The sequence below is a fragment of the Rattus norvegicus genome, chromosome 6 (genome assembly GCF_036323735.1).
Source record: "Rattus norvegicus strain BN/NHsdMcwi chromosome 6, GRCr8, whole genome shotgun sequence".
Lineage (NCBI taxonomy): Eukaryota > Metazoa > Chordata > Mammalia > Rodentia > Muridae > Rattus > Rattus norvegicus.
Genome location: NC_086024.1, coordinates 136,659,053 through 136,684,507, shown reverse-complemented (window position 1 = coordinate 136,684,507; position 25,455 = coordinate 136,659,053). Strand labels below are relative to the sequence as shown.

Sequence of the window (25,455 nt, the reverse complement as noted above, 5' to 3'; positions counted from 1 at the left end):
ACAGTTCCTAGGCAGACGCACTTAGAAAACATGCCCAAAGTTTCCTAGGGCCTAGATCCACCAGCCAGGTCAAGGGGCCCTGAAGGTCCACCCCAGCATCAGTCCACCTGCTAAGTGGAGAGTATCTTTCAGCACCTGCCGCCCTTATCTGCATTTAGCACAGCAGCTGGCTGCCTGGACTCCTGCTCACCTGCGTCTCAGGTATAGTCAGCTCCAGACCAAGTGCAGACGGATACAGGGCAGAGACCAGGCTCACAGCCATGAGCCACACGAGCCGTAAGCACACACGTAGCAGCTACTCAGTACATAAGCCTGTGAACACTGACTTTCTCGTGCTAGCAAGACAACAGAGAGGAGAGGAACTTGCAGCACAGTGGCAATCTGGGCTCACTCTCTGGAACCGTGAGGAAAGGAGAACAGAATGAATGCAGAGGTCTCCTGATCCACACATGGAGCCATGATTGCACACAAGGCTTTCTACGTGACAGCTCCAGAAGCTTTCCAGAAAATTCCTATCTGAACTCTTCCAACACCATTGCCCACCACCCGAGAGCCTCCCAGCAGTAACCACAGCAGGTTGGCGACATCTCACTCCTGAGAGTCCCTCACCACGAAGGCCATGGTGAAAGCCAGGCCCCGCTTTCCTCCTGAGAACATGAAGTGTAACAGAACCTTGCTCGGTGCCGACTACATACAAGTCCCCAGGCTGCTCCTGTGAAGCAGTGTCCGCTAGTGAGGCCAGCCAACTTGCTCCAGGATTCTGCCTCTGCCCGGCAGGCCTGGATCACCGGAGGCCCCACATGGGTTCTGAGGAACTCACACTGGTACAGGAGCTTTGTCTGTTCATCCATCTCCCCAGCCGGAACCGTGTGCTCTACCTTAAGACAGGCTTTCTCTGGCAGCCCTGGCTGGCCTGGAACTCGCTCTGTAGCCCAGGCTGGCCTGGAATTCCACCGTCCTCTGCCTCCTGAGTGCTGGGATTAAAGTTATGCCAAGAAAATCTGTAACTGGTTGTGATCAATCAGTTAATTTTAGACACCGGCCCAAGCCCTGGTGTTTTATGAGAACCATGCAGTTTCTGAGACTGATGCTAGGCCGAGACAGTCCCTGCAACCCAAAGGCCACATCCTGCTGCCCTGTAAGTCCACTGCTTCCAGCCCGTGTTCTCGCCCCACATAGATCCAAACACTGTCAACACACACCGTGAAAAAGCTCCTGTATGTCAGCATACACCAGAAGAGTGGGACCCTAGGCACTGCAGTGCCCACCACCAACACAAACTAACAGTAGCAGCAGCTCCCCTGTGTGCTGCTCCCCCATCTCTTCCCTCTACACTTGAGGCTCAACAGACACAGGCCACTGTCAACTCTTCCCCTGAAGGAAGTATTTTTAAGCTTCTGATTCTTACTTCATAGCTTTTTCACAGCATTAAATTTTAAATAGATCTAGGTGTCATAACAGCGTGGCTGGCAGAAGTCACATGCAGCAGCTGATGCACACGTGCCTAGGCCACCAGCTGCAGCATGGCTGCCTCCCTGGCCACAGTGCTGCGGCTCTGGCCATAAGCAGCCCCCAGCCACAGGTATAGACAAGCGGCGGTAACCTGGGTTACGGCTGCCAGGCCCTCTCAGATGCTGGAAAGAAAGCCCACTCCAGCCGAGAGGACAAGCTCCCTCCTGGGCAGGCTGAGGAACTGCCAGTGTTCTGTGCTCGGGATCCTATCCAGCTCAGTCCCCGCCCTCAGTTCTGAGTCTGCCAGACCAGGAACCAAAGTTCCTGTGTGAAAAAGCAAATGGAAATATTATAATCAATATGGAGATCACCATCAAACACTGTGGCCTCTGACACCAAATATGCACATATAAATACTAAACATTGGGATTCAGAGTCCAGCTCAGTGCTAGAGCACAGTGCATGGGTGTGCACTTAATGAGCAAAGGCCTCGGTGCACCAGCACCACAGACCAACTCCTGTGCCAGGTGCCTGCAGCACACACCTGCTGTCTTAAAATGTCCTCTGCTGGGGCTAGGGTGACAGCTGACACTTTATTAGTTGAATCGGCCACTGAAGGAGTTGTGCCCTCATTGGGTGTGACCAGCAGGGAGTCCGTCACTCAGACTGAGCTCTATGTCCCGGCAGAGAAGCGTCCTTCTCGGTAAGTCACAGTGCTCCTCCAGCCAAGCAACCAGGCAGGTTCTAGGATCGAGCTGATGGCCACACCCAGTGCCAATCCAGACATCTAACAGGAAGGAAAAGTAGAAAACCCACTCTGCCAGGCTGCACAGGGAAACGAGGCTATGGCCTAAGTATCCAAGAGCAGCAGTTACAGACATCTTAATCATACGAAGAGAGTGACACTGCTGTGACACTGCTCCGGTGAGGACAGTGGTGACACTGCAACCTCACCACCTGCCGCTGATCCCACAGTGTGCAGATACCACATATAGGCCCATCCAGTGGGGCGTGCTCAGGCCCAGGAGGCTAGGACACAAGCAGGGCAGGCTCCTAATGTGGAAGCCATCTTCTGTGGCCATGCCACCTGCATTAACACCCAGAGAACTGACGCACTTCATACTGCAACGGGTCATGAACACGCAGAGACAAACCCATCAGCACACTGTCAACCAAAACAGGAAACATGCTAAGGTGACCTCTGCTCCTGCAATGTCAGTGACCATGCAGCTGGGGGTGTGGGTCCTTCTCACCTGTTTTTTACCTGGATTCAGTGCCTGGGGCCCCCGCCCCATCTCAGCACAGTTTACAGCAGCCGTCCTTAATGCAGCCAGTCCTGCTACCTTCCGAGACTGCTCAGCCAGGGCCGGGCACCCTGCTGCCTGTCAGGCGAGTCTGACCTCTCAAAGGGCTTCCTACACCCAAGGGAGACACTCCAGGTTCACTAAAGTATGTTTTACAGTTTATGGTAAATTAATAAGAAGAGAAACAATTTGACTATTAGCAAGACAGACTGAAGTTTCGATTCCTCTACTTAGAAAGTCACACTGGGGCCAGGTGTGTGGAGTGACTCAGAGGCAGAGGTAGCTATGAGGTTGGAGACCAGCCTGGTCAGGGCCACACAGTGAGACCCTGCCTCAGAAAAACAAAGCAAAGCAAAGAGCGAACCCCTCCCCTTGTTCCTTTCAAAAGCCAGGATGGTGTGCACACCTACAGCTCCAGGCGGAAGCCCACATGATGGGTCTTCCAAGCAGCATCTGTGCTTCTGAATGTGACCTGCGCACACCTCCGGCAGCCATAGAAGCCAGAGACAGGCTAAAGGCCAGGATGCAGCCTACAGGTCGCAGATGCTAGACACACAAACTCCAGCAAACGGCCAGCTCTGCCTTGAATCTACCTTTACCATAGCCTAGCCACGCGCTGTTGGAGGACTGAACAGGGTTTTCTCTACAGCAAACTACTAAAAGAAATCACATGTAAATTATGATTCCACTCACCCAGGTGGTTTGTTTTTGGGCACGGTCTCACTATGTGGAGCAGGCTGGCCTTGAACTCAGAGCTCTGCCTGCCTCTGCCTCCCAAGCCCTGGATTCACACCATACCCATTGAAGCAACTGAGCTCTCTGAGGAAAACTACAAACTAGACTCTTAGCCTCCTTTCTTCTCATAAATGACAGCAGCAAAGTGGCCTATGTGGCACTGTCTTTGGTCCTTGTCATCGGAAACTACGAGGGTCAAAGTGTTCAGCCAAGCATCAGCCTCGACCTGTCCACCAGGGTAGCTATTTTCACAGGAGCCAGAAGGCCTGGCTCCTCCAGGGCACACCCGAGAAAGACAAATCCTAGGATCCTTCTAGACACTGACAGCGCAAACACATGGAGAGTCAGCTGGATAGCGTCAGGAAGATGCCTCAGCTTTACACACTGGACGGCACTCGACCCAAGTCACTGAGAAACAGCTGCACTCGACGTGATGTCTACTTCACATCATGGCTGGCTACCAAAGGGACACCACCCCCGCTCCAGCATCAGCAGTGTCCACGCGCTGCTGCTGTTAGCACAGAAGCCGTAGGGAAGAGAGGGAGAAGAGGGACGTCCAAGCTCTCTGCCGGGGCAGGTGCTTCCAGAACTGACTCTGCACACTGGTGAGCATTTCAGCTTCCCAGAGGGAGAGAGCCCGTGCCAGGCATGGTGACACAGACCCGCAATCCCAACTACTTGTGTGGCTGAGGCTAGGATCACAAGTTCAAGGGTTGCCTGGGCTACAAAGTAAGTCCCTGCCTCAAAAAATAAAAGTAGAAGGCTGGCTCAGCTCTACTAGGCCTCAGTGTCCATCTGACTGGAGAGGAGCTCAGGCTGGACAGACGCTTTCTAGGAGGAGTTCCAGCCCCAAAAGCTCCCTCAGTATCACAGGTACTGATTACACATGGCAAAGGCAGCGTCTCCTGGTCCTCTACAGTCTTACGATCTGTCCACCACTGGAACCCTCTACCTCCCGCTCTTACTATCTGCACAAGTCTCTCCTCTCCTCATTATTTTCTCTGACTCTCCCAGATGCCTTTGCATATTCTCTCTCTCACTCACACTAAAACCTCCCTAAAAGGAGCCGTCAGGACAACAGTTCCTGAGCTGCACCCACTCTCACACAAGCCCAACAGTGGAGCGTCTGCCCCGCATGCCTGAGAGAAGCCACCTCCACGCCCCTCAGGGCTGGAATAAAGGAAGACTTTACTCCCTCAAGGGTCCCACGACAGTTGCTGCCTTTCTGACTCTATCAATATCTAAAGCTGGGTTTAATCATCGTCCCAGAGGTGCTGGTCTGGCTCTCATCACAGGCAGAGGCCTGCAGGAGCCATTCTGCCCCCACAGACTTCCAGGCAGTGTTCGGACAACAGAGCTTCGTGTTCGTGGATACTGTGAACGCCTCAGACCCTCTACACAACTACTAATAAAAACCACGGGGCACCTTCTGCCTCAGGCCAGCCTGTCACCCAGATCTACTGTGACCCCAAAGAGATTCCTGGAGGGACACAGCCAAGAATGTGACACATGCACAAGGCAGGCTGGGGTCATGGTAGCTCCAGGCCCAGCTGACGGCCCCTGAGGATGGAAGTGGACACTTTCAGAAGGCACGAGTCAGCAGAACAGCCCAGAAAACACTTGCATTTCCAGCACGTGCCTCAAATGCTGCAAACTCACGCCGGGCGCCTGGGAACGTCCTGAGCAGCATCCCTGTGCACATCTACTGAGCAGGCTCTACCCAGGAGGTCTAGGACACAAGTGACTAGGGAGCCTCCAGAGAATGTTCCCAGAGGGCGGCTGCCAGCACAAAGGGGGGGAGAGGCATGGCAGCTGGTTATAGAGCAGCAGAAGTCTGAGAGTCAGTCTTCCTTCCCCGTGACTGCCTGTAGGAATCACTTTGACACCATGGATACCTCCACTCAAAACCACACGACTTTCACGCCTTTCCTTAAAGCCCAGAGCTTTGAAAGTCTGCGGGCATGCCTTATAACCAAGTCACGAAACTCAAACCTCATTAAAAACCACCTTTCCCCATCATCCATGGCTAAGTCAGTGTGATCATAGCTTTTGTTCTGGAAGGTCTAATTCATTTCCTGGGCCCCTATATGGGACAGTCTCACTGTATCCTATGCTGGCCTCTCAGACACTGAGATTACAGGTATGAACCACCTCCTGCCTCGGGGTCGTAAGACTAAATTCCCACTTGTCATCAAGAAGGCTTTCTCTGAACAGAATCAAGGCGCTCCACCGTTCCCTTTGAGCCACTGCCGGCCAGCTTCCCAGCTACTAATCACCCTGCCCTGAACAGCAGCAGGCAGAGTACCTGAACCCTCCTGGGACCAACTCTGAGTTCCAGGAAGGTGACTCTGACTGAGGCTGCAGCTCAGTACCGACGCTGGCGGGAAGAGGGCGCGCTCCGGAGATAGTTACCCAGGGTTCCTCGGCTCACTGTCCCGGGAGCTTCCTCCCTTCAGCTTCCTAACCAGCTTCTCACTGCTGCGTCTAATGGAAGCCCGGAGTTTGCTAAAGGAGCCACTGCGCTTTAAAGATCCAGTGCCATCCTGAAAAACACGTGAACAAGTGTGACGCTGTGGGTGTCCCCTCTTGCCCCATGCTCAGCCCAACAACCCCAACTGCTGCCAGGCACTGGCAGGCAAGTGAGTCCTGCCAAAGCCACCAGCCTGCAGTGTGCACGACCATGTTAAAAACAACCCATGATCAGGAATCCTCTGAAAATGAAGAATCCAAGTAGAAGCAGCCACATTCCCAAGGAGAGTGAGCCTGCTGCCGTTCTGGGACAGAGGACAGCACAGGGTCACGGGAACAAAGGCATCTTCGAGACTGGCACCAAGTGTAACTAACTCCATGTCACATGAGCAAGTGCGTACCTGGCAGGACACCAGGCCTCACGCAGACAGTCTCACCTACAACTGCAGGTTTTTAATGAAACGCCCATTTTTATACGAATGCCAGCAGCCCTAGATAGCTTAGGAAGAGTGGCCAGCTGTCCCCATAACCAACAGACACTACAGAAACACCTGGCAGTCTGGCCATGAAGTCAAGTGCAGAGTGGAACCAGTGCACAGGGCACTGATTTTCAGAGCAGCCCCTCAGGATCCCAGAAACCCACGCAGCGCTGCGCCCCAGAAGATCAAGAAACGTACAGAGCAGACAGACACAAGACACAGGTCAGCTGGAGTGAGTTTATTAGAAGTTAGAAAGACACATACACACATCACGGAGCACTTCAGATTAGTAGTGAAAAGCAGAATTCAAATTTCCACACCAAGACTACACAGCAAATCTACGTCAGTGTGTCCTGGGGAGGCCCGGAGCAGGGCACTGCCAGGTCTCTAAGTACGACAGGGACGTGCAGCACATGCCTCACTCCTACAGCTCAGTGACTGCACAGGTCACTATCATGCCACTGTAATAAACCTGTGTGACACTAACGCCTGTCCTCAAGATGAACAGCTACTCTCTCTTAACTGTTAAACTTGTGTGTTACACATTAATGGGCTTATTAACACGGTTGATATTTCTAAGTACATATCTGGCAAAGCTACATGTATCCAGAAATCAAGACCCCATAGGACGGCAGCACCGAAAGGAGGGGCCAGTCCCAGAGGTGCGGCTGACAAGCTCCTAGGGCTGCTAGACAGCGGACAGCACTGGAGGGGCCGGAGGAGGCGCTGCCCGTCATGCAGGAGCAGAGGGGAGGCACCGGGCGGCTAGGCCTGTCAGACAGAAAGAGAGAAGCAGATGAGGCCACAGGAGCAGGAGTGGCAGGCCCCGCCCCCAAGCCTGCGCTACAGTATTTCTAGGTCACACATCTCAGCAGCATTAGGAGGGCAACCCAGGCTGGCACAGCAGGTGCTGGGCCTAGGGCTGTGAGGGAACTGAGGCCAGCTTTCAGGTAACCGTCAAGAGTGAAAGTCAACGTTTCTCCAAGCACAGACTAGCACTGTGTTAGAAATCTCCCTGATACTTACTATGGAAAGTTTCACAAGTTGCTGTGCATGAGAGAGCTACTGTACGTGATGGTGGGAAGGCTGACCATGGAAGACACTGTGGAAGCTAGCCTCTCCTGTCCTGGTGGTGCTCTCTAAACCACACACCCCTCCAGACTCTTAAAAACACTGACATCCTAGACATCTCAGAAACTCTGGGACCCAGTGACTTTAAAAGTCAACAGCACATCTGAAACATGCAGTTGATGATCCAAATAAACACCGTTTCCACAGGCAGCGAGGCCTCCTGGGTCTGCCAAAATCTTGAAAGGCGCACAGACAGCTAGGCCTGGCCCGCCCGCTCAGACTCACCATGGACGCTGAGCAAGTCATTTAACCAGCCCGAGCTTCATCTTTCTCATCTTTAAAACGAAAAATAAGACTTGTTACCAATGGCTACGAGTGCCAGCAGGTCAAGAAAACACCAATCCCACCGTCTGTCATGAAGAGGACGCTAAGGCTATGCAGCTCCCACACAGCCATCCTACTGCCCTCATGTCCTGTGCCCCATAGCCAGGTGCTCGCCTCCCTCCCCTGCAGTCAAATGGGTCACAGTCGATGCTGTCTCTCTAAGCAACTGGGGTGGCAGCTGACAGGGCATCAGGGCAAACAGTCTCAGCCTTGGTTCGGGCAGCCACCGCCACCAGGAAGCTTGAGGAGTCAGGTGAGCAGCTGCCTACCAGCGCAGGGCCCTGGCTCACAGGGAAGCAGCAGGCGGTTCACTCCACACCTGCTCTCCAGGGGACATGGATAATGGCTGACTGAAACTCAAGCCATCAGCATGGCTCAAGGGCTGGAGGCTCACTGCATTCTGACACTCATTTACACGGCCACAAAAGATGTTCCTAGTACATAAACCTCAAGTGGGTTTCTTTTTTAAATTACACGGATCGTGTGTGTGTGTGTGTGTGTGCGTGTGTGTGTGTGTGTGTGTGTACATGTGTGTGTGTCTGTGTGTGTGTATATACATGTGTGTACATGTGTGTTGTGCTGTATGTGTGTGCATGTACGTTCGTGTCTGTGTTGTGTGTGTGTGCGTGTGTGCATGTGCGTGTATATATATGCGTGTACGTACGCACACTTGCACCTGTATTACAGGATTTAGAGGATAACATGTGTCCTGGGGATTAACTCCAGGTCATTGAATGGCAACTGCTTTTACCACCTAAGCCACTTTGTAAGCTCTCAAAGTGGGTTTCCAAATAGAAATAAATCACATAATAGACTACTTTTCGTATTAATTATCTCTGTAAAATAGAATCGTAGGTGTGGCATTTTTATAACTTCTTTTAGTAACTCTTGCTGCCTTCTTAGCATGACTTCCCATAAAAGAAAATGTACTTTGAACTAACAGTTCCCTCATTCCCTAAGACCCTTAAGAAAGAATTTCATGCATTGAAACTTGTGAAAGTCAAAGTGGGCCCTCTTGGCCCACACCTTTGATTCCAGACTTAAGGAGTCACAGGCTCCTGGAGTTTCCTAGCCAGGGCTACACAGTGAGACCCTGTCTCAAAGACCAAAATAAGGTGGCACACACCTTTAATCCCAGCATTTGGGAGGCAGAGGCAGGAGGATCTCTGTGAGTTCAGGAGAACCTGGTCTACAGAGTGAGTTTCAGGACAGCCAGGACTTTCACAAGTTTCAACTTGTAGAGTCAGGCACTGGGGCACATGCCCAGAATCCCCACACCCAGGAAACTGAGTCTGAGACCGGCCTGGCTCCACAGTAGCATCCTTCTCAGACAACAGGGCAGAGCAGGCAGGTACAGTAGTCCAGGGCAGAGTCCTTCCTTCCCTCCCACGTGGATGCTTCAATCCCCCATAATGAAGCAGCGTACACACACACACACACACACACACACACTCACACACACACTCACACACACTCACACACTCACACACACACTCACACAGACACACACTCACACACACACTCACACACACACTCACACACACACTCACACACACTCACACTCACATGCATGCACGCGCGCACACTCTCTCACACACGCATGCATGCACACGCGCGCGCACACACACACACACACACACACACACACACACACACACTCGTAGAAACCTCAGCATAAGAACAATGTGGCATAAGAGAAGACAGGCAGGAGGCTGCTCGTCAGGGACCCCAGGAGAAAGGAGGAACAAAGATGGAGGCTGCCCTGGGGATTCTGGTCCGTGGAGGACTAAGACACACGGTGCTGCACAGTGACCTCTCTGCAGGATGACGTCACACCAGACAGACCAGCACAGTCCAGCTCAGCAAGGCCAGTGCCCATGACTGACACACCTTTCACAATAGACAAAGAATCGCACGGATATAGGATAACTAAGAAAACTGACTTCTATCTAGAAAAGGACAGATGGGCACAAAGCCCCTTCCTCAGCAATGCCCCCTACTGGAGAGAGACCTGCTATAGCCGCACCTCCACACCTGCTAGAGCCACATCCCATCTCAGACCCGAGGAAGCCTGAGGGGCAGTTTTCGAGAGGCGTGACCCCATCGTCATAATGCACACTGAAGAGGAACTGCTGTACCCCCAGTTGGGCTCGCTGTGTGTTCAAGAGCCTGGGTCAAAGTGGCCTAAGAGCCCTCCGTGTCTTCAGCCCTAGCTCTCCTCTGATGCTTGCACAGACAAGCATCAGCAGAGCCAGGCTTACGACCTGGCAAGCCTTGTCTTTGACAAACATTACCCTGTTTTAAATTCTATTTCTGAATACTGAAAAAAAGCCCTGACTCCCATACAAATTGTTGATGGGATTTAATCTTGTTCCTGTAAATTCACTTTGGCTGAGCTGCAAACACCTAGAGAACAAAGATGTGACAGTTGCAGTATTTTAAAGAGCACTGAACTCTCTCTAAAATTGACAACTGTAACCAGGAGGTGGTGAGGCAGAGGCGGGCGGACCTGCCAGCTCAGGCGTGTTCAGGCGTGTTGGTGCGTGCAGTTTTAACCCAGGACTTGAGTCAGATGCAGGCTCTCTCTCTCTAAGATCAAGGCCAACCTGGTCAAGATGGCAAGTTTCAAACCAGTCAGGGCTACATAAAGAGTGAGTGTATGAGTGAGACTGAGAGACTGTGAGTGTGTGTGTTAATGAGGATTATGGGGAGGGATATGACTCAGCTAAGGGGAAAAGGACTTGCCGAGCATGTGTAAGGCCCTACATTCAACACCTAATAGTATAAAAGTTAACCGGAGCCAGGTGATGCTGCTGCACCTTCAACCCCAGCACCCAGGAGGGAGAGGCAAGCAGATGTACACACGCACGCACACACACACACACACACACACGGCTGACAACAGGAGCCTGAGAGGAGAGAACACACTGACAGTGACAGCAGCACCCTCCCATGTACTCTCTCTCTCTCTCTCTCTCTCTCTCTCTCTCTCTCTGTCACACACACACACACACACACACACACACACACGGCTGGAGACAGCACTCTCCTGTGCACTCCTCCCCTCGTGCTGCCCAGGGCAAGTGTGGGACTCAGAGTTGTTGACACTGACACTGTTTCTGGCACAGGACTCACATACATACAGACCTAGAAATACTGTCTCAGGAGAGAGCTCCCTGGAACTTCACTCGAGAGCATTAAAGTCTGTAAGCAAGCCACTGGCCACCAAGCAGAGAAGGCCCTCTGGACAAGCATGCAGGACTGGAGCGAACAGTAGAGTGCAGTCCACAGTGCTGACAGGACAGGCAGGGGCAGGAAGTTTAGGTCCACTGCCCAACAAGGCTCAACAGTCAAAATGGATGCTGACTGGCTGTGCTGGCACAAGAAAACTGCTAGACAGAGAGGATGTCTCCCTGAACTGCAGCCACGAACACTCCACGTGGTTTAGTTGAGACACAGGCTCCTCCAAACTGCTGCAGCTAAGTAAATTCTAGAGCCAATACGCCCAAGAACCAGGACAGACTAGAAGAAAGTCCCAAGCAATGATCGGACAAAGCCACATAGTGACAGCTAGCCACACCACCTGTACGATGCCTGAGGCGTCAGTTACCCCTGGCCTTCGGTACCCTCTCAACCCTCTCCTTGAAGAAAGGTGCAGACAGCAGCTCACGACAGGAGTCAGCGCCTGCGCTACTCACACACTCCCCACAAACCTGGGAAGAAAGCAGTGGTGGAGACGTCTCGGGGGAGGCTGGGGAGCAGGCCAACACTGCCATACACAAGCCGGAGGCTCTAAGCTAAAAAGCTGGGACCCCTGTCAAAGGGCAGTGTGGGGAACAGCCCTAATGCACCTGTGTGCGCTGAGCTGCACTTAGCCAGCATCAGCTCCTAGCAAGGCTCTCTAGTAGCCCCAGGGCAGCCTCCTGAGCAGCGTCAAGGACACTGAGTTAGCAGGGAATGGGGAGTTAGGAAAGCTAGTTAGTTAGACAGCCATGCCCACCCCCAGGGTACAGGAAACCAGAGTATGCACGAGGGTGTTCCACGGCCAGGACACTCAGTCAGCATGCACTCGTGCTCCACAAGAGGCCAGTCAGCTTCCACGGCTCCTAAGGGAAACTACTGCAAGCAACACAGCCTCGGAGTTAGCAGAAGTTAGGACTTACAGAAAGCTTCCCTGAGGCTTAATGTGCAGAAAGTGGCGAGTCTAGCGTGACACAGAACAGCCAGCGAGTGCGGCTGGAGGCCGGCGGGTCCTGCCCGGTGCAGCCAGCGTGCTGTACTTACCCCATTCCACTCTACGCTCATACTCACTTCCTCCCCTCCGTCAGGGCCACTCTCGTACTTGACCACGTCCACATTGAGGCTCTCCCGGCTCCTCCGCTTCTCCACGTTCTCAGGGTCATTTAGCACTTCAGCCACTCTCTGTTTGTGAACATTGTCAAGACCCTGTGAGCCAGGCGGGGGAGAACGGTTTGCCCGTTAGCACTGACACCTCAGAAGACCTCTCAGTGTCTGCGCTTCACTAGGGACAAAGTCGAATTCTCGTAATTACTCTTCGTTGTTGTTGCTATGACTCAGATGCGCCTGCCGCAAAGCCACATGGGAGAGGTCAGAGGGCACAGTGGAGTCCACTGGCTTTCTCCTTCCACCCTCATGCAGCTGTCAGCCTTGCAGAGCAAGCACCTCTCCCCTCTTAACCCTCACTTCCCACTACCCCAAAGACACCAATTCTTGTGCAATCAGGACAAAGGCAGATCAGCACTCCTGGGCATGGGATTCAGGCTTCCTAGGGTCACGGGGTGGGGTATGGGGGGTCCGTGTTATATGAGTCCACATCACCAAACTCAGGCGCTTACACACAGAAGTGCACATGCACTCTCTGTGAGCATGCCTGTAATCTCAGCGCTTGGAAAGCAGCACTAGGAGGATGAAGAGCTGAGGCCGGTCTGGCTACAGAAGGCAGCCCTGTATTCGACACGCAATGTTGTAAGCTGATACTGAGCTCCAGGTAGTGCGGGACACACGCTCACCCAGCATGTTCACTGGGTCCTGTCAACACCACACACCAGACCTGATGGTGCTCGCCTGCTACCTCAGGGCCTGGGAGTGAAGGCAGGAAGAGCGGGAGCTCAAGGTTAAGCTCAGCTAGAGATTGGGGCCAACCTAGGAGACAAGACAATCTGTCCCAAATAACGACGTCAATCCCGGCACAGGCCATCTCCTGCCGTGCTGTCCCTGACATGACAGTCCGGTGGCACAGTCTGTCCTTCTGCTCAGAACTTCTGTGGCTGCCTGCTGGGGGAACATCCTCATGAAAGCACTCACACCCTTTCTCTGATCCTGAGACCCCTGCAGCTCCTCTTGCCACAGCCCAGCCTGCTCTAGAGTAGCCTAAACTGAAGACCCTGCTCCTGGGGAGGCAGCCATATACGGCCTGACTCCGCCCCCAGGACCACGGGGCAGCAGCTCTGCTTGAGCCCCAGCCCACCAGCCCCAGGAGAGCTGACCCTCTCGGAGCACCTCACACCAACTGTGGACACATGAGGGGCGCTCTTCCGACCTTACTCCTCGCTTTCCTTTTCTTTCTTTTTTTTTTTTTTTTTTCTTTTCTATTTTTCGGAGCTGGGGACCGAACCCAGGGCCTTGCACTTGCTAAGCAAGCACTCTACCACTGAGCTAAATCCCCAACCCCTCCTTTTCTTTCTTTTTCATCTATCTTTCTAGTTTTCTAACACTAGGTGTCCTATAAAAGTTCGCTTTCTCTGCCTCAGCCTCCCGAGTACTGAAAGGCCACCATGCCTGGCCCCTTTGAACATTTTAGACAAACAGTCCCATGCGTGTGACAAGTGCTCCTCACTGAGCTCAGCCCTGATCAAGCTTTCGATAACAGCCACATAAGCAGCCATCAGAGCTCCAACAGAGGATCTCTAGAGGAATGTTGAGCTTACCTGCTTACGTGACCTCAGGGCAGCTTCCTCCAGTGTCTCCGCAGCTTCAAACTTCCCCTGGCGGCGGTAAAGTGCTCCCAGGTTTTTCAAGGTGGTTGTGACGGTGGGACTGGAAGAAGAGCACACCGTAGAACTGGTCAGTGCAAGTGCTGGCCGCCCCGGCTGTTCAGTGAGAACGTGCCAAGTCCCCAGGGTCTAATGGGCAGATGCTGGGCAGTGGTTCAGGTAAAGTGTGCACTGGTGCAGGGCACAGGACAGTGCTGTTTCCAGCTACAACACTCTGAAAAACGTTCTCCACTCAAGCAGCCTGAAGCTCAGGAGGGCTATTAGTCCTGACAGCTCTCAGCAGAGGCTCCCACAGCATCCTCCCACACACAGATTCACAAGAGCGTGTGGCTAGTCTGCAGGCAAACTCAGTCTGCTTTGGTCTCCTTCGTCTCAGCAGAACCTCCAGGCCTGACAGCTGTCAGACACTTTGCAAATGAAGCAGGAGACAGGATGCAAGTGTTGCCTCACAGGCAGACAAGTCCTGCTAACCTGAGAAGTATGGAGCTAGGGGGATGGCTCAGGGGGGAAAGTGCTTCCCAAGCAGGACCTTAGCTTGGATCCCCGGTGCCTACCCCACTGTGTATGTAATAGCCAAGCAGGGAGGTGTGTGCGTTAACCACAACACTGGAGGAGTGGGCACACGTGGGTACCAGGCACTCCCTGGCCAGACAACGCAGACAAAACTGCATGCTCCACACTTAGGAGAAACCTGCCTCAAAAAAATGTAGTTGGAGAGAAATAAAAGAGCGTAAAAGTCAAGGTTGCTGCGGCCTCCACAGACATACACGGCCAATTGCACCCGTTCACAAGGACGTTTTTACAAAGTCAGAAACTGCCTGACATGGGGCACCTGCGTGATCCTAGCCCTCAGGAGGCTGAGGCAGGAAGACTAAGGGTTCAAGGCCAGAATGGGTTACACAGCAAGGCCCCACTACAAAATAAAAAGCTAGGCATATCCTGGCCTTACTTTGGTACCGGTCTGTATTCTGAGAGACGGCTTCCTCTCGATAATGGCAGACATCTGTCTGTCACAGGAACAAAGATGGCACCTGCATGCCCCTTGGGTGGAAAGGTGGATTCGGTACACGGCAGTGAGTTCAATGGGGACCCAAAGGAAGGCACTGACAAGCTCCAGTCTGACAAGCTCTGCTGATGGCGGTGAGAAGGAAGCTGAGCCTTACAGGAGGAAGGCGAGACCGGGGGGCTGGCAACAGGCTTCTCAGGCGTCCCATGGGCATGGGACCCTTGGGCACACGGGGCACACGGGGCACACGGGGCACACAGGGCACAGGCCAGTGGTGTTCCATGTGTTCACCTTCACCTCAGGGCAGCAGGCTGTGTCCATGTCGCCCTGTGCCTGCGGAGGGCTTGCTAAAGGTGGGTTTCCACCCCACACGTGTGTAGTGTGCTGCACAGCTGCCTACAGTAGTCTGGGCAGACTCACCTGTCCACTTTGCAGGCCTTATACCAGCCGCCATACTCTCCAAAAGACGACCCGTCCTTCTGCTTTCCCTGTGGTCAGAGAGAAGCCAGGTGAGTGAGCCAGCTCAGCGCACCCCACTCAGCCCTCAAAGCAGCACAGTCTTACTTTGCACTCCTCTCTCTCCTCCGCGTGCATCCATATGGGCTTGTTTTCATCTGCGGAAGAAGACAATGGAAGCTGTAAAAGCCCAGGTGATGGCGGTGGTGACCTGGGGCCAGGTGAGATGGTGCGCACCACGCCCTTAATCCCAGCATTTGGGATTAAGCAGAGGCAGGCAGATTGCTAGAGTTCTAGGCTAGCCTAGTCTACATAGGAGTTTCAGGAAAACCAAGTCTACAGGCTAACCACCGAGCAGCCACCCTCTAAGGCTGTCAGTGTCTGCAAGGTTTTACCTTGGTTTTGTATCAGCCTTCTGAGGAATTTTTTCCCTTTCTTTTTTTTTTTCCGGAGCTGAGGACCGAACCCAGGGCCTTGCACTTTCTAGGCAAGCGCTCTACCACTGAGCTAAATCCCCACCAATTTTTTCCTTTCAAGAGTGTGTGTGTGTGTGTGTGTGTGTGTGTGTGTGTGTGTGTGTGTTTTGCATGCATGTGGTCACACATGTGTGGAAGTGAGCATGCACATGGGTGAACATGCATGCAGAGAATCAAGACTGACATCTGGAGCCTTTTTTCACAGGCTCTGACTAACTTGGTGCACGCCACTGGGGTCTTTCAGCCACACCCACAGCTCCTCTCTCTAGACAGCCTGCTTCCAGAACTGTCCCTCCTGGGGCCGGAACCCCAGGCCGGCAGCCATACCGCCTGGCCTCTCCATCATCCCCACAGCCTAACTCTGAGGTCATGCTGTCCCTGGAGGGAGCCTGCAAGGCCACCAGAAGGCAACAGCTACCAGTGTCTAGCACTGAGGGTGCCAGCTGTCAATGTCTCCTCGCTGAACATAGGCTAAGCCTCTGTAAATGTCCACACGCATAAAAACAAGCCTCAAGTAAATAAATACTAATTCTCAAGTGAAAGAAAACCACACGTGTGCATGTAATGACTGACAGAACCCCGTCTGGATCCACCCTAGGCCTTTTCACAAGTTCATGACTGCCATCTGAGTGTTACACACCACCCTTCATGAAGGAAACATTTAACACAAACATTGTTTTTGATTCAACAATCTAAGACTTATTTATGTATATGGTTGTCTTGTCTGCATGTACATGTGCACACCAGAAGACATCAGATCCCTTATAGACACTTGTAAGCTGTCATGTGAGTATTGAGAATTGAACTCAGAACCTCTCAAAGTAGTCAGCACCCTTAACTGCTGAGCCCTCTCTCCAGGCCCTGATTCAGTAATTTACATTCTATAAAATTACACTTATACAAATGTCACTGCATGTCCTCTGCATGGCCACAGGCAGAGGTCTGGCATAGCATGCAGGACTACAGACTGAGGCCCAGATGGGCACCAGCATACCAACACTTTTTCCTCACACTGTACATTAGCACCTGAAGTGTCTGGAGGGATCAAAAATAAGAACAAACAACACAGCAAATCCAGGGCACAGGGGACATTTATATTTGTCACAGGTTCCCAGGGTGGACTGCAAACTAGACAGGATGAATGGCTCAAAGAAAAAGTTCTGGGGCTGCAGAGATGGCTCAGTGGTTAAGAGCACTGACTGCTCTTCCAGAGGTCCTGAGTTCAAATCCCAGCAACCACATGGTGGCTCTCAACCATCTGTGATGGGATCCGATGCCCTCTTCTGGTGTCTGAAAACAGCTACAGTGTACTCATACATAAAATAAATAAATAAATCTTTTTTAAAAAAAAGAAAAAGAAAGAAAAAGTTGCAGATTGGTGGCTTAGGCCATGTATGACGTAAGCATGGACTCTGGAGCAGGTGCTGTGAGAGGCTGTGAGGGAGATGGCCTCACTGGGCAGCCAACAGCACCCAGGCAAGCTGCAGTCAGGGCCCTCAACTAATGTTCACTGAATAAAGAATGACTGCCCGCCTGAAACACAGCTTCTCTTTGACCACTCAGCAAGAGACTCGATTCAAGGCCAGCAAGATGGCTCAACCAGCAAAATCGAAGCCATGTGAAAAAGGTGGGCACACATCTGTGAGCCAGTACTCCAGTGGAAGAGGGGACGTTGAAAGAGGACTCGCCCTGGCTTATGGGCCAGCTATCTGGGATGGCTTCTGACCTCATATGCACACATGTAACACTAAACAAATGGACAAATATTTTTAAAAACTAAATTCAAACTGACTTTTCTTAGAAAATGTGTAGAAAAGCTAGCAGCTCCAAGCCTGAGGCTCTGCCAGACCTTCTAGGGCACGCAGCTTTGGTACCCACGTGCTGGCACACGAACATCTCTAACTCCAGTTCCAGGAAACCCATCGCCCTCTTCAGACGCACATGCTGGAATGCAGGTCCCCGCTGATAAGACTCTTTGGAAGAATTAGAAGGTGTGTGGCCTTGCTAGAGGACGAGTGTCACTGGGAGTATGTATTAAGGTTTCAAAAGCCCACACTAGTCCCAGTCTGGCTCTCGGCCCCTGCCTGTGGATCAGATGTAGCTTTTTGGCCCCTGCCCCAACGCCGTGCCTGCCCCCATGCTCCCTACACGATGGCCATGGACTAACCTCAAACTGTAAGGAAGCCCCCAAGTAAACACTTTCTTTTATAAATGCCCTTGGTCACGGTGACTCTTCGCAGAAATAGAAAAGTAAATAAGACAGCATGAAATAATAAAATCTTAAAAAAGAAGAGAGAGAAGGAAAAAGTACTGTGGGAACTTGCTTAAAATATTTCTTACTGGGGTTGGGGATTTAGCTCAGTGGTAGAGCACTTGCCTAGCAAGCGCAAGGCCCTGGGTTCGGTCCCTGGCTCCGAAAAAAAGAAAAAAAAAAATATTTCTTACCATCCACAGATCCAAACTCCCGTTCATGTGCGCGGGTGAGAATCTCCTTGTACAATGTTTCTGCTTGTTTGAACTTCCCTTGTTTCAGATAACAGGAAGCCTTCAAGAAAATACAGTACTTAGTGTCTTCACGTAGAAACATGGTGGGCTTTCATCTACAGAACCATGGCCCACCCACGCCTACCAGGTTATTCTTCGTCTTGGCCACGTTGGGATCATCGGGTCCGAGCTTCGTCTGGTAGATCTCCAGGGCCCTCTGGTAGTAATACTCCACCTCCTCGTACTTGCCCTGGTTCTGGCACAGCAAGGCCAGATTATTTAGTTGCTTAGCAACATCAGGGTGATCCTTTCCCAGAACCTGGGGTAGAGACAGTGCATCAGGAACACCACCATCGTCCATCATCTACTCTCCTGCCTCAGACTCTTCTACAGCATGCCCTGTCGCACTCCACCTGCACACAGGAAGCCCTCACAGAACTCCCATGCCACCACAGCAGACTGGTTGGAGTCCCTGACCTCACCTCACTTCCTCAGCTCCCTTATATTCAGGGTGGGAACAAACATGTCACTACGTAGCCAGGGACAGCCTTCAGCAGCACATTTTCCCACCGCTACCCACCAAGGGCTGGAATCACAGCTCTGACTGACCACACCTGGCGCTTTCCTTTTCCTTTTTCTGGAGGGTGTGGGGTGGGGTGGGGCGGGGTGGGGTATCTGTTCATTTCTTTAGAGACATAGTCTCACTCTAGTGTAGGCTAGCCTGAAACTTGCTATTTAGCCCAAGCTAGCTTTGAAATCTTGACAGTCCGGCTGAGGGGCTGGAATTACAGACATAAGCTTCCACACCCCTTAGCAGCTTTGTCTAATTCATGACAAATGTCGCATCCCAGGTGCTGGCTGCTCTCCAAGCAGCCCCACTCCAACAGACTCACCCAGGACCCCAGTGGGCTCATCCCTCATCTGACACCAAGGAGTCGTCCCTCCCCACTGCGTCACAGCACACCTGCCATTCTTCCCGGCTAAGTCTCAGCACCAAAAATCTCCTTGCTCATCCCTTCCTTGCCTGATCCTTGCCCTAGAACATAAACTCAAGACCGCAAAGTTTGGTGTCTGCCCTCAGCATCGTCATCCTAGAAAAGGAGCCGGACACAGATGGAAAAACAAACTCACACCCAATTCCCTCCGACACCGGGTCAGGCACCGGGCTGATGATGCACACCCTCGTCATGGTACTCTAGGAGGCGGAGGCACAGGCAGGCAGATCTCAGGGACTTCAAGGCCAGCCTGGGCTACAGAGGGAACTCCAGGACTACACAGAGAAGGCCTAGCTCAGGAAAAACTAAAACAAAAAACCAGAATCCTGTCCAGGCCCTGGTCTCTGAGTGCTGTGCTCACTCCTGCACATGGCCCTCACCTTCCCCACAGGCTCTCCCTCTCCCTGTCTCTGAAATGGTGAAGCCAGCTAGCCAAGATTCAGTTCAAACACAACCTCCCGCCCCTGGAAAACTGACTCGGGGCTCCAGGAGCCCTGCTCCTCCTCTCCTGGGCTCTGCCCTACAGGTGATCCATCCTGGGCCCCAACCAGTCGAAAGGCAACGCTCCTGCCAAGCGAGAAGCTCCACAGAAAGACTTCAGTAAACGTGGGAGGGGTTGTCTTTATAATGGCTTTTCCTCTGCACTAAATGGACAACCTCCCCTAGCCCCAGCTCAGAAACCTCTGACCTGACCCTTCTTTACACGTGCCCTGCCCTTGAACCTGGCCCGCCCAATCGGACACTTCCCTCCCTAAGTAAGCACAATACACAATACAGTGTTATCTAAGGGGGCTGGAGAGATGACTGCAGTTAAGAACACTTGCAGGAGAGCTGGGTTTCATGTCTAGCATCCATGCGGTCGTTCACAACCATTTGAACTTCAGTTCCATGGGTTGACATCCAATGCCATCGTCTAACCTCAGAGGGTACTAAGCAGATATGTGTTGCACAGACACACAAGCGGGCAAAACACTCACACATAAAATGAAGTAAATAAGTCTAATAAAAAAGTTTGAAGAACTATCTTTACATTTGGTAATCCTTGCCATATGGCTCAAAATTAAATGACCACCTGCCAGTATCACTGAGAAACAACTAAGAAAGGCCAAGCTGGGGCTGCAGAGGTGGCTCAGTGGTTAGGAGCATGAGCTGCTCTTGCAGAGGACCCAGGTTCAGTTCCCAGCACCCACATAGCAGCTCCTAACCATGACTCCAGTTCCCAGGGCTCTGGTGCCCTCTTCTGGCACCAAGCACACATCCAGTACACATATATGCTTGTAGGCAAAAACACTCATATACACGAAATGAAAGTAAGTAAATCTTAAACCAAAAGAAAGTACCAGGTTGAACTGAGACCTGTCATCCTGTCTAGTTTGCAGTCCACCCTGGGAACCTGTGACAAATACAAATTTTCTTCTGTGCCCTGGACTTGCTGTGTTTGGTGCACAGACAAAGGCCCCCACTTTAGACACCACGGGCGCTAATGTACAGTGTGAGGAAAGACTGGCTGCTGCCAGCCTGGACTCAGTCTGCAGCCCTGCCTGCTATGTCAGGCCTCTGCCCATGCCACTGGATGATATGCAGTGAAATCTGTACAGTTGTTTAGGATTTATTTGTTTCTGTACATCACATGCACACCTGACGCCCACTGAAGCCAGAAGAAAACTTTGGATCTCCTAGAACTGGGGTTACATACAGTTGTGAGCCACCATGTGGGTGTTGGAAATTGAACCTACATCCTCTGTAAAAGCTGCCAGTGCTCTGAACCCCCTTTCTAGCTCCAGTAAACTTACTCTTGTTTTTGAGAAAGGGTCCCTATGTGTAGCCCTGGCTGTCCTGAAACCACTCTGTAGACCAGGCTGGCCTTAAACTCATAGAACTCCACTTGCCTCTGCCTCCCACGTGCTGGGACCAAAGGTGTACGGCACTTCCCCTGACAGTGCACTTCTTAAACTGAAATATCTTCAACGACAAGAACACACCATCAGTGAAACCCAGAGACCGATGCACTTCCCCAGAACATTGCTGGTCAATGGCAGAACAGCGGGGCTACACACAGGAGACCCTGTCCGCCTTTCCGGGAGTTACTCTCAGTAAGCAAATAATAAATAATAACATCACTGCGCTCAGTTCCCAAACCTTAAAATGATGTCATCCCCCGAAGAGAGAGAGAGGGAGAGAGGAGGGGGAGGGAGAGAGGGAGGGAGAGAGAGGAAGAGGGAGGTGGGGAGAGGGAGAGAGGCGGCTGCTCTCACCTTCTCCCTGATCTCCAGGGCCCGTTTGCACAGCGGCTCGGCCTCTTTGTACTTGCCACGCTTACCGTACAGCACTGCTAGGTTGTTGAGGGTCGCAGCCACCTGCCAAGACAGAAGGCCGCAAGGAGCCCCTGTGAGCGCGGCCATAGGGGAGCCCCGGATCCTCCCACATGCGTGGGGCATCAGCAGATCAGAGGGCCTCACTACAAAACATCACTGAAACTAGCAAATCAGCAGGATCTTGATTCTTCAATTTCTCAAAGCCACAAAGCCAACCAAATCAGGTCTCTGTGCGCATCTGAGCAGACGCATAAAGACAACACAGACCATGAAGAACAAGTGTAGAGGAGGTCATGCGCCTTGATTTTGGATCAAAGTGAAGTGAGCCAGTGATCTGAGGAGGTGACTTGACAAATCAGAGGGGAGCAAGGGTGTGAGCGTGCCACTACCTGAGCGGCCCTACTGGAACCATCTGGGACAAGGTGGCTCTCAGACCCTCCCTGTTGAGCTCGTCACTGGGCTGAGCTGGACAAAAATGTATTGGGGAAAATGAAATGTCAAGGCCGGGAAGGAGAGGGCATACGCACCGCAGGGTGATCTCGGCCCAGGGTTTTCTCACGGATAGCCAGGGCATCGTTCAGGAGGTTTGCTGCGTCTTTATACTTGTTCTGATCCCTAAATGAAACACATGGCCCGTTCAGTTGGAGGCTGGTCACAGAAACCCCCCGGCTGGTTAGTTAGTAAGCCATTACTGACACTGAGGACTGAGGCATTCAAAGCATTCACTCCAGCCAGCCTGAACCTTACACATGCAATTCTGACTGCAGTGCTGGCCAAGAAGGCAGTCCAGAGCAGAGGGCAGAGTCTAGGGTTGGTCAGACAGAACAGAGTCTCTGCCAGCAGGAGGCGACTGAAGCCAGAAGTCCGGAGAGACCCACACCTGCCCTAGACCTGCTTAGTCAGGGGATCAGGGACTAGGCCCAGCACAGTGAGACTGAAGCCCACCAGGAAATTCAGATTAAAAGTGCAAATTGTAGAGCACTGTAAATCCCTACAGTACATTTCCAGGGAAAGTGCAGATGACTTTAAATAGATACTTAAAGAAATACACACTGAAACAATCCCTCACTCACTAACACGAAGGGAGAACAGCCAGCTCTGCCCACACAGGGGCACTGTGGCAGGAGCAAGAGAGGTACCATCCCTCTAACAAGCTTTAAGAGAGAACCTGCTTCAGGAGATTATCCTAAGGGGAAAAACGTTTATATTAAGTGTGTGGGCGTTTTGCCTCCATTTGCACAGACACATACAGGCAAAACACACACACATAAACTAAAATGGATTTTAAAGACGTCAAAATGACTGAGTTGGTCAGGGCAGAGGGCAAAATGGCTACTCAGGAAGAGCTGGCCCAGTGGCCACAGGGAGCCCCTTCTCTGGTCCTGCAGGACCCCTGCCGCCCAGCTGGCTGAATATCTAGGTTAACTGCTGGCTGTCTGAAGCAGACAGGAGGGCAGGAAAGCTGTTTCATAGAGGTTCACGACACACTCTGCCAAAGCAGGCAGGTTCAAAGCTGTCTCTCAGAAAGCGCAGTAACCCAAGGACTAGCCTGTACACCAGGGCCAGGATGTTGAGCATGGTGGCCACATCAGGGTGGTCGTGGCCGGAAGTCTTCTCCAGGTCCTCCAGGGCCTGCTTGCAGAGTGGCACCGCCACCTCGTAACGCCCCTGCGAGGCATACTGGATCACCAGGTTGTGGAGCGTGCGCAGCCGGGCAGGGATCTCGTAGCCGCCCTGCTGGGCGGCGGCCGCAGCACTGCTGTGTTGCTGCTGGACTGCATAGAGAAGGTACAGACATGGCAGTGGTTAAGACAGAATGGTCAACACTTGAACAGCACCCTAGTTCCAGTCAGTGCATATGCTAACCTACACTCTCCTGGGAACCCCTGAGCAAGTCAAGAGAAACAGCCTGTTGGGGACAGTGTGCTGCAGACCGACAACACTGTAGGATTCCACAGGGAGAAGCTTAAAGGGTAAGCACTCTGACTTCTTTAACCCTGCAAAGACCCACGCCTACACTAACAACATCCCACCACACACTGACTAACTTAAAGTTTGGGAAAGACAGAAGCAAACTCCCAGATACGGTAGCACACACCTGTAATCCCATAATTGGAGAGGATGAGGCAAAAGAATCAAGAGGTCTAGGGCTGGAAAGATAGTTCAGTGGTTAAGAGCACACACTTACTGCTCCTGCAAAGGACTGGGGTTCAGTTCCCAGCACGCACATGGCAGCTCACAACCAGCTGTAATTCCATTTCTAGGGGCTCTGCCACCCTCTTCTGACCTCTGTGGCACCAGACAGCCACCTAGTACATACGCATACATGCGAATGAAACACTCATGCACATAGAAATGTTTACTCTTTCAAAAAAATCCCAAGCCGACCTGGGCTACCACCATGAGAGCTCATGTGAGCAAATACACAGCAGTCTCACAGGCCAAGTACACTACAGCAAGAACATTCTCAGAGAGGAAGCAGCACACAATGCTCCACATTTAATGACACGGTCACACTCGTGCGACTCACTTCCTTGTCCTGGGTCATCCTCATCATTCGGGAAGAGGTCATCCAACGGCTCTTTGGAAGAATCAGAGTCTTTGTCTTCCTACAAGAGACCAAGCATCCTTACTTCCCAGACCACTGTGCTGCCTTAACTGAAAACTCCATTTTATTTACTACAGAGCAGATGCGATAGCCAGGTTTAGAGTTAACCATAAGATCATCTGAGTGTGGTTGACCCATCAGCCCGGTAAAGAGCAGTAACTTTACTAAACTTGCCTACCTGAGCAAGGCCTGAGGGTCGATGACTCCCCAACTCCCCCACCCCATCCCCCTGCAAAAGAAAAAAAGGAGCCAAAGAGGTTTGAACTGAGGAAACTTAACTGCAGGCCACCACATGAAAAGACAGTCACCCCCCCCCCATTCCTACAGAGGAGCATAATAGGGCCCCAAAAGGAGCTAAGAACCTGTCAGTTTTACATCTTAACCTCAACAGATTCCGGTGGGTGCACAGGCACAGACAGTGAGGAGAGCAAGCAGCCCGGTGAGGACACAAATGAGCATCACCGTAGGCAACAGCTCTGTCTATGAGGAGGGAACTGCGAAGCCAATCTCACGATGAAACGCCTCCCCTAGGGATGCCAAGACCACGGGAGACAAACAGTTGTTCTAATGAGATGAGATGGCCAAAGAGGGGACAAGAATCAGGGCTGTGCCCAGTGGACAGCATCTGCATACGCAAAGGCCTGCATCAGATCCCCATCACCAAAACACAGAAGCCAAGCCAGAGTACTAGCAAACACCCACCCGAACGGATGCAAAAAAAGCCAAAGGAAGCAAAACAGCACAGCAGCAGTCCTCGTCCTCGACTGGACACCAACTCAGCAAACACCAATCACTACATCCAACTGTGAACACAGCTAAAGACCACGCCCAGGCAGAAGCTAGCCTTTATAACCCTACTCTTCCTCCAGGCTGCGTCTTGCTATGTAGTTCTGGCTGGCCTGGTATTCACCAGGCTGGCCTTGAACTTGCAGCAACTCTCCTGCCTCTGCCTGCCAGAGCCATGGTTTAGACATGGGGTTGCTGCTTTCAGACAGCCTACGGACACTGCCTGAGCAGAGCACTCACCGAGGGAGAGATGTCGTCGTCGTATTTCTTCAGCTGGTTCATGAACTCCAGGTGCTTCTTCTCCTCCTCCAGCTGAGCCACGGACTGCTCGCTCTTCTGTAACTTCTGCTGTGTGTTGGCCAGTTCATCCCGCAGCCACTGGTTCTCCTGGCACAGACGTCGAACCTGAGCTCGGAGCTTC

At 52.2% G+C, this 25,455-nt stretch overlaps 1 protein-coding gene and 1 long non-coding RNA gene across 26 annotated transcripts in view; one reads left to right on the top strand and one right to left on the bottom strand.

Moving 5' to 3' along the window:
• Positions 1-25,455, bottom strand: part of Klc1 (kinesin light chain 1) — a 45,808-nt gene that overhangs the window by 5,892 nt on the left and 14,461 nt on the right. For 2 of the 25 annotated variants that reach the window (XR_010052051.1, XR_005505437.2), the window contains exons 3-14: positions 25,275-25,455; positions 24,171-24,249; positions 23,190-23,415; positions 22,168-22,255; positions 21,581-21,682; positions 18,476-18,649; positions 18,292-18,391; positions 15,479-15,528; positions 15,335-15,402; positions 13,843-13,951; positions 12,179-12,340; positions 7,796-7,845 (exon numbers count right to left, since the gene is read on the bottom strand). The exon at positions 25,275-25,455 is cut by the window's right edge and continues 50 nt beyond it. Coding sequence is in view for 22 of the 25 variants with exons in the window: in XM_063261508.1 (XP_063117578.1) it covers positions 5,904-6,034; positions 12,179-12,340; positions 13,843-13,951; positions 15,335-15,402; positions 15,479-15,528; positions 18,292-18,391; positions 18,476-18,649; positions 21,581-21,682; positions 22,168-22,255; positions 23,190-23,415; positions 24,171-24,249; positions 25,275-25,455 (1,470 nt within the window). In the remaining 3 variants the exon portion in view is untranslated. 25 annotated transcript variants of the gene reach the window in all.
• On the top strand, positions 14,027-16,919 carry LOC134479261 (uncharacterized). Its single transcript, XR_010052393.1, has 3 exons — positions 14,027-15,423; positions 15,538-15,591; positions 16,052-16,919. It is a non-coding gene; the product is annotated as an uncharacterized LOC134479261 (long non-coding RNA).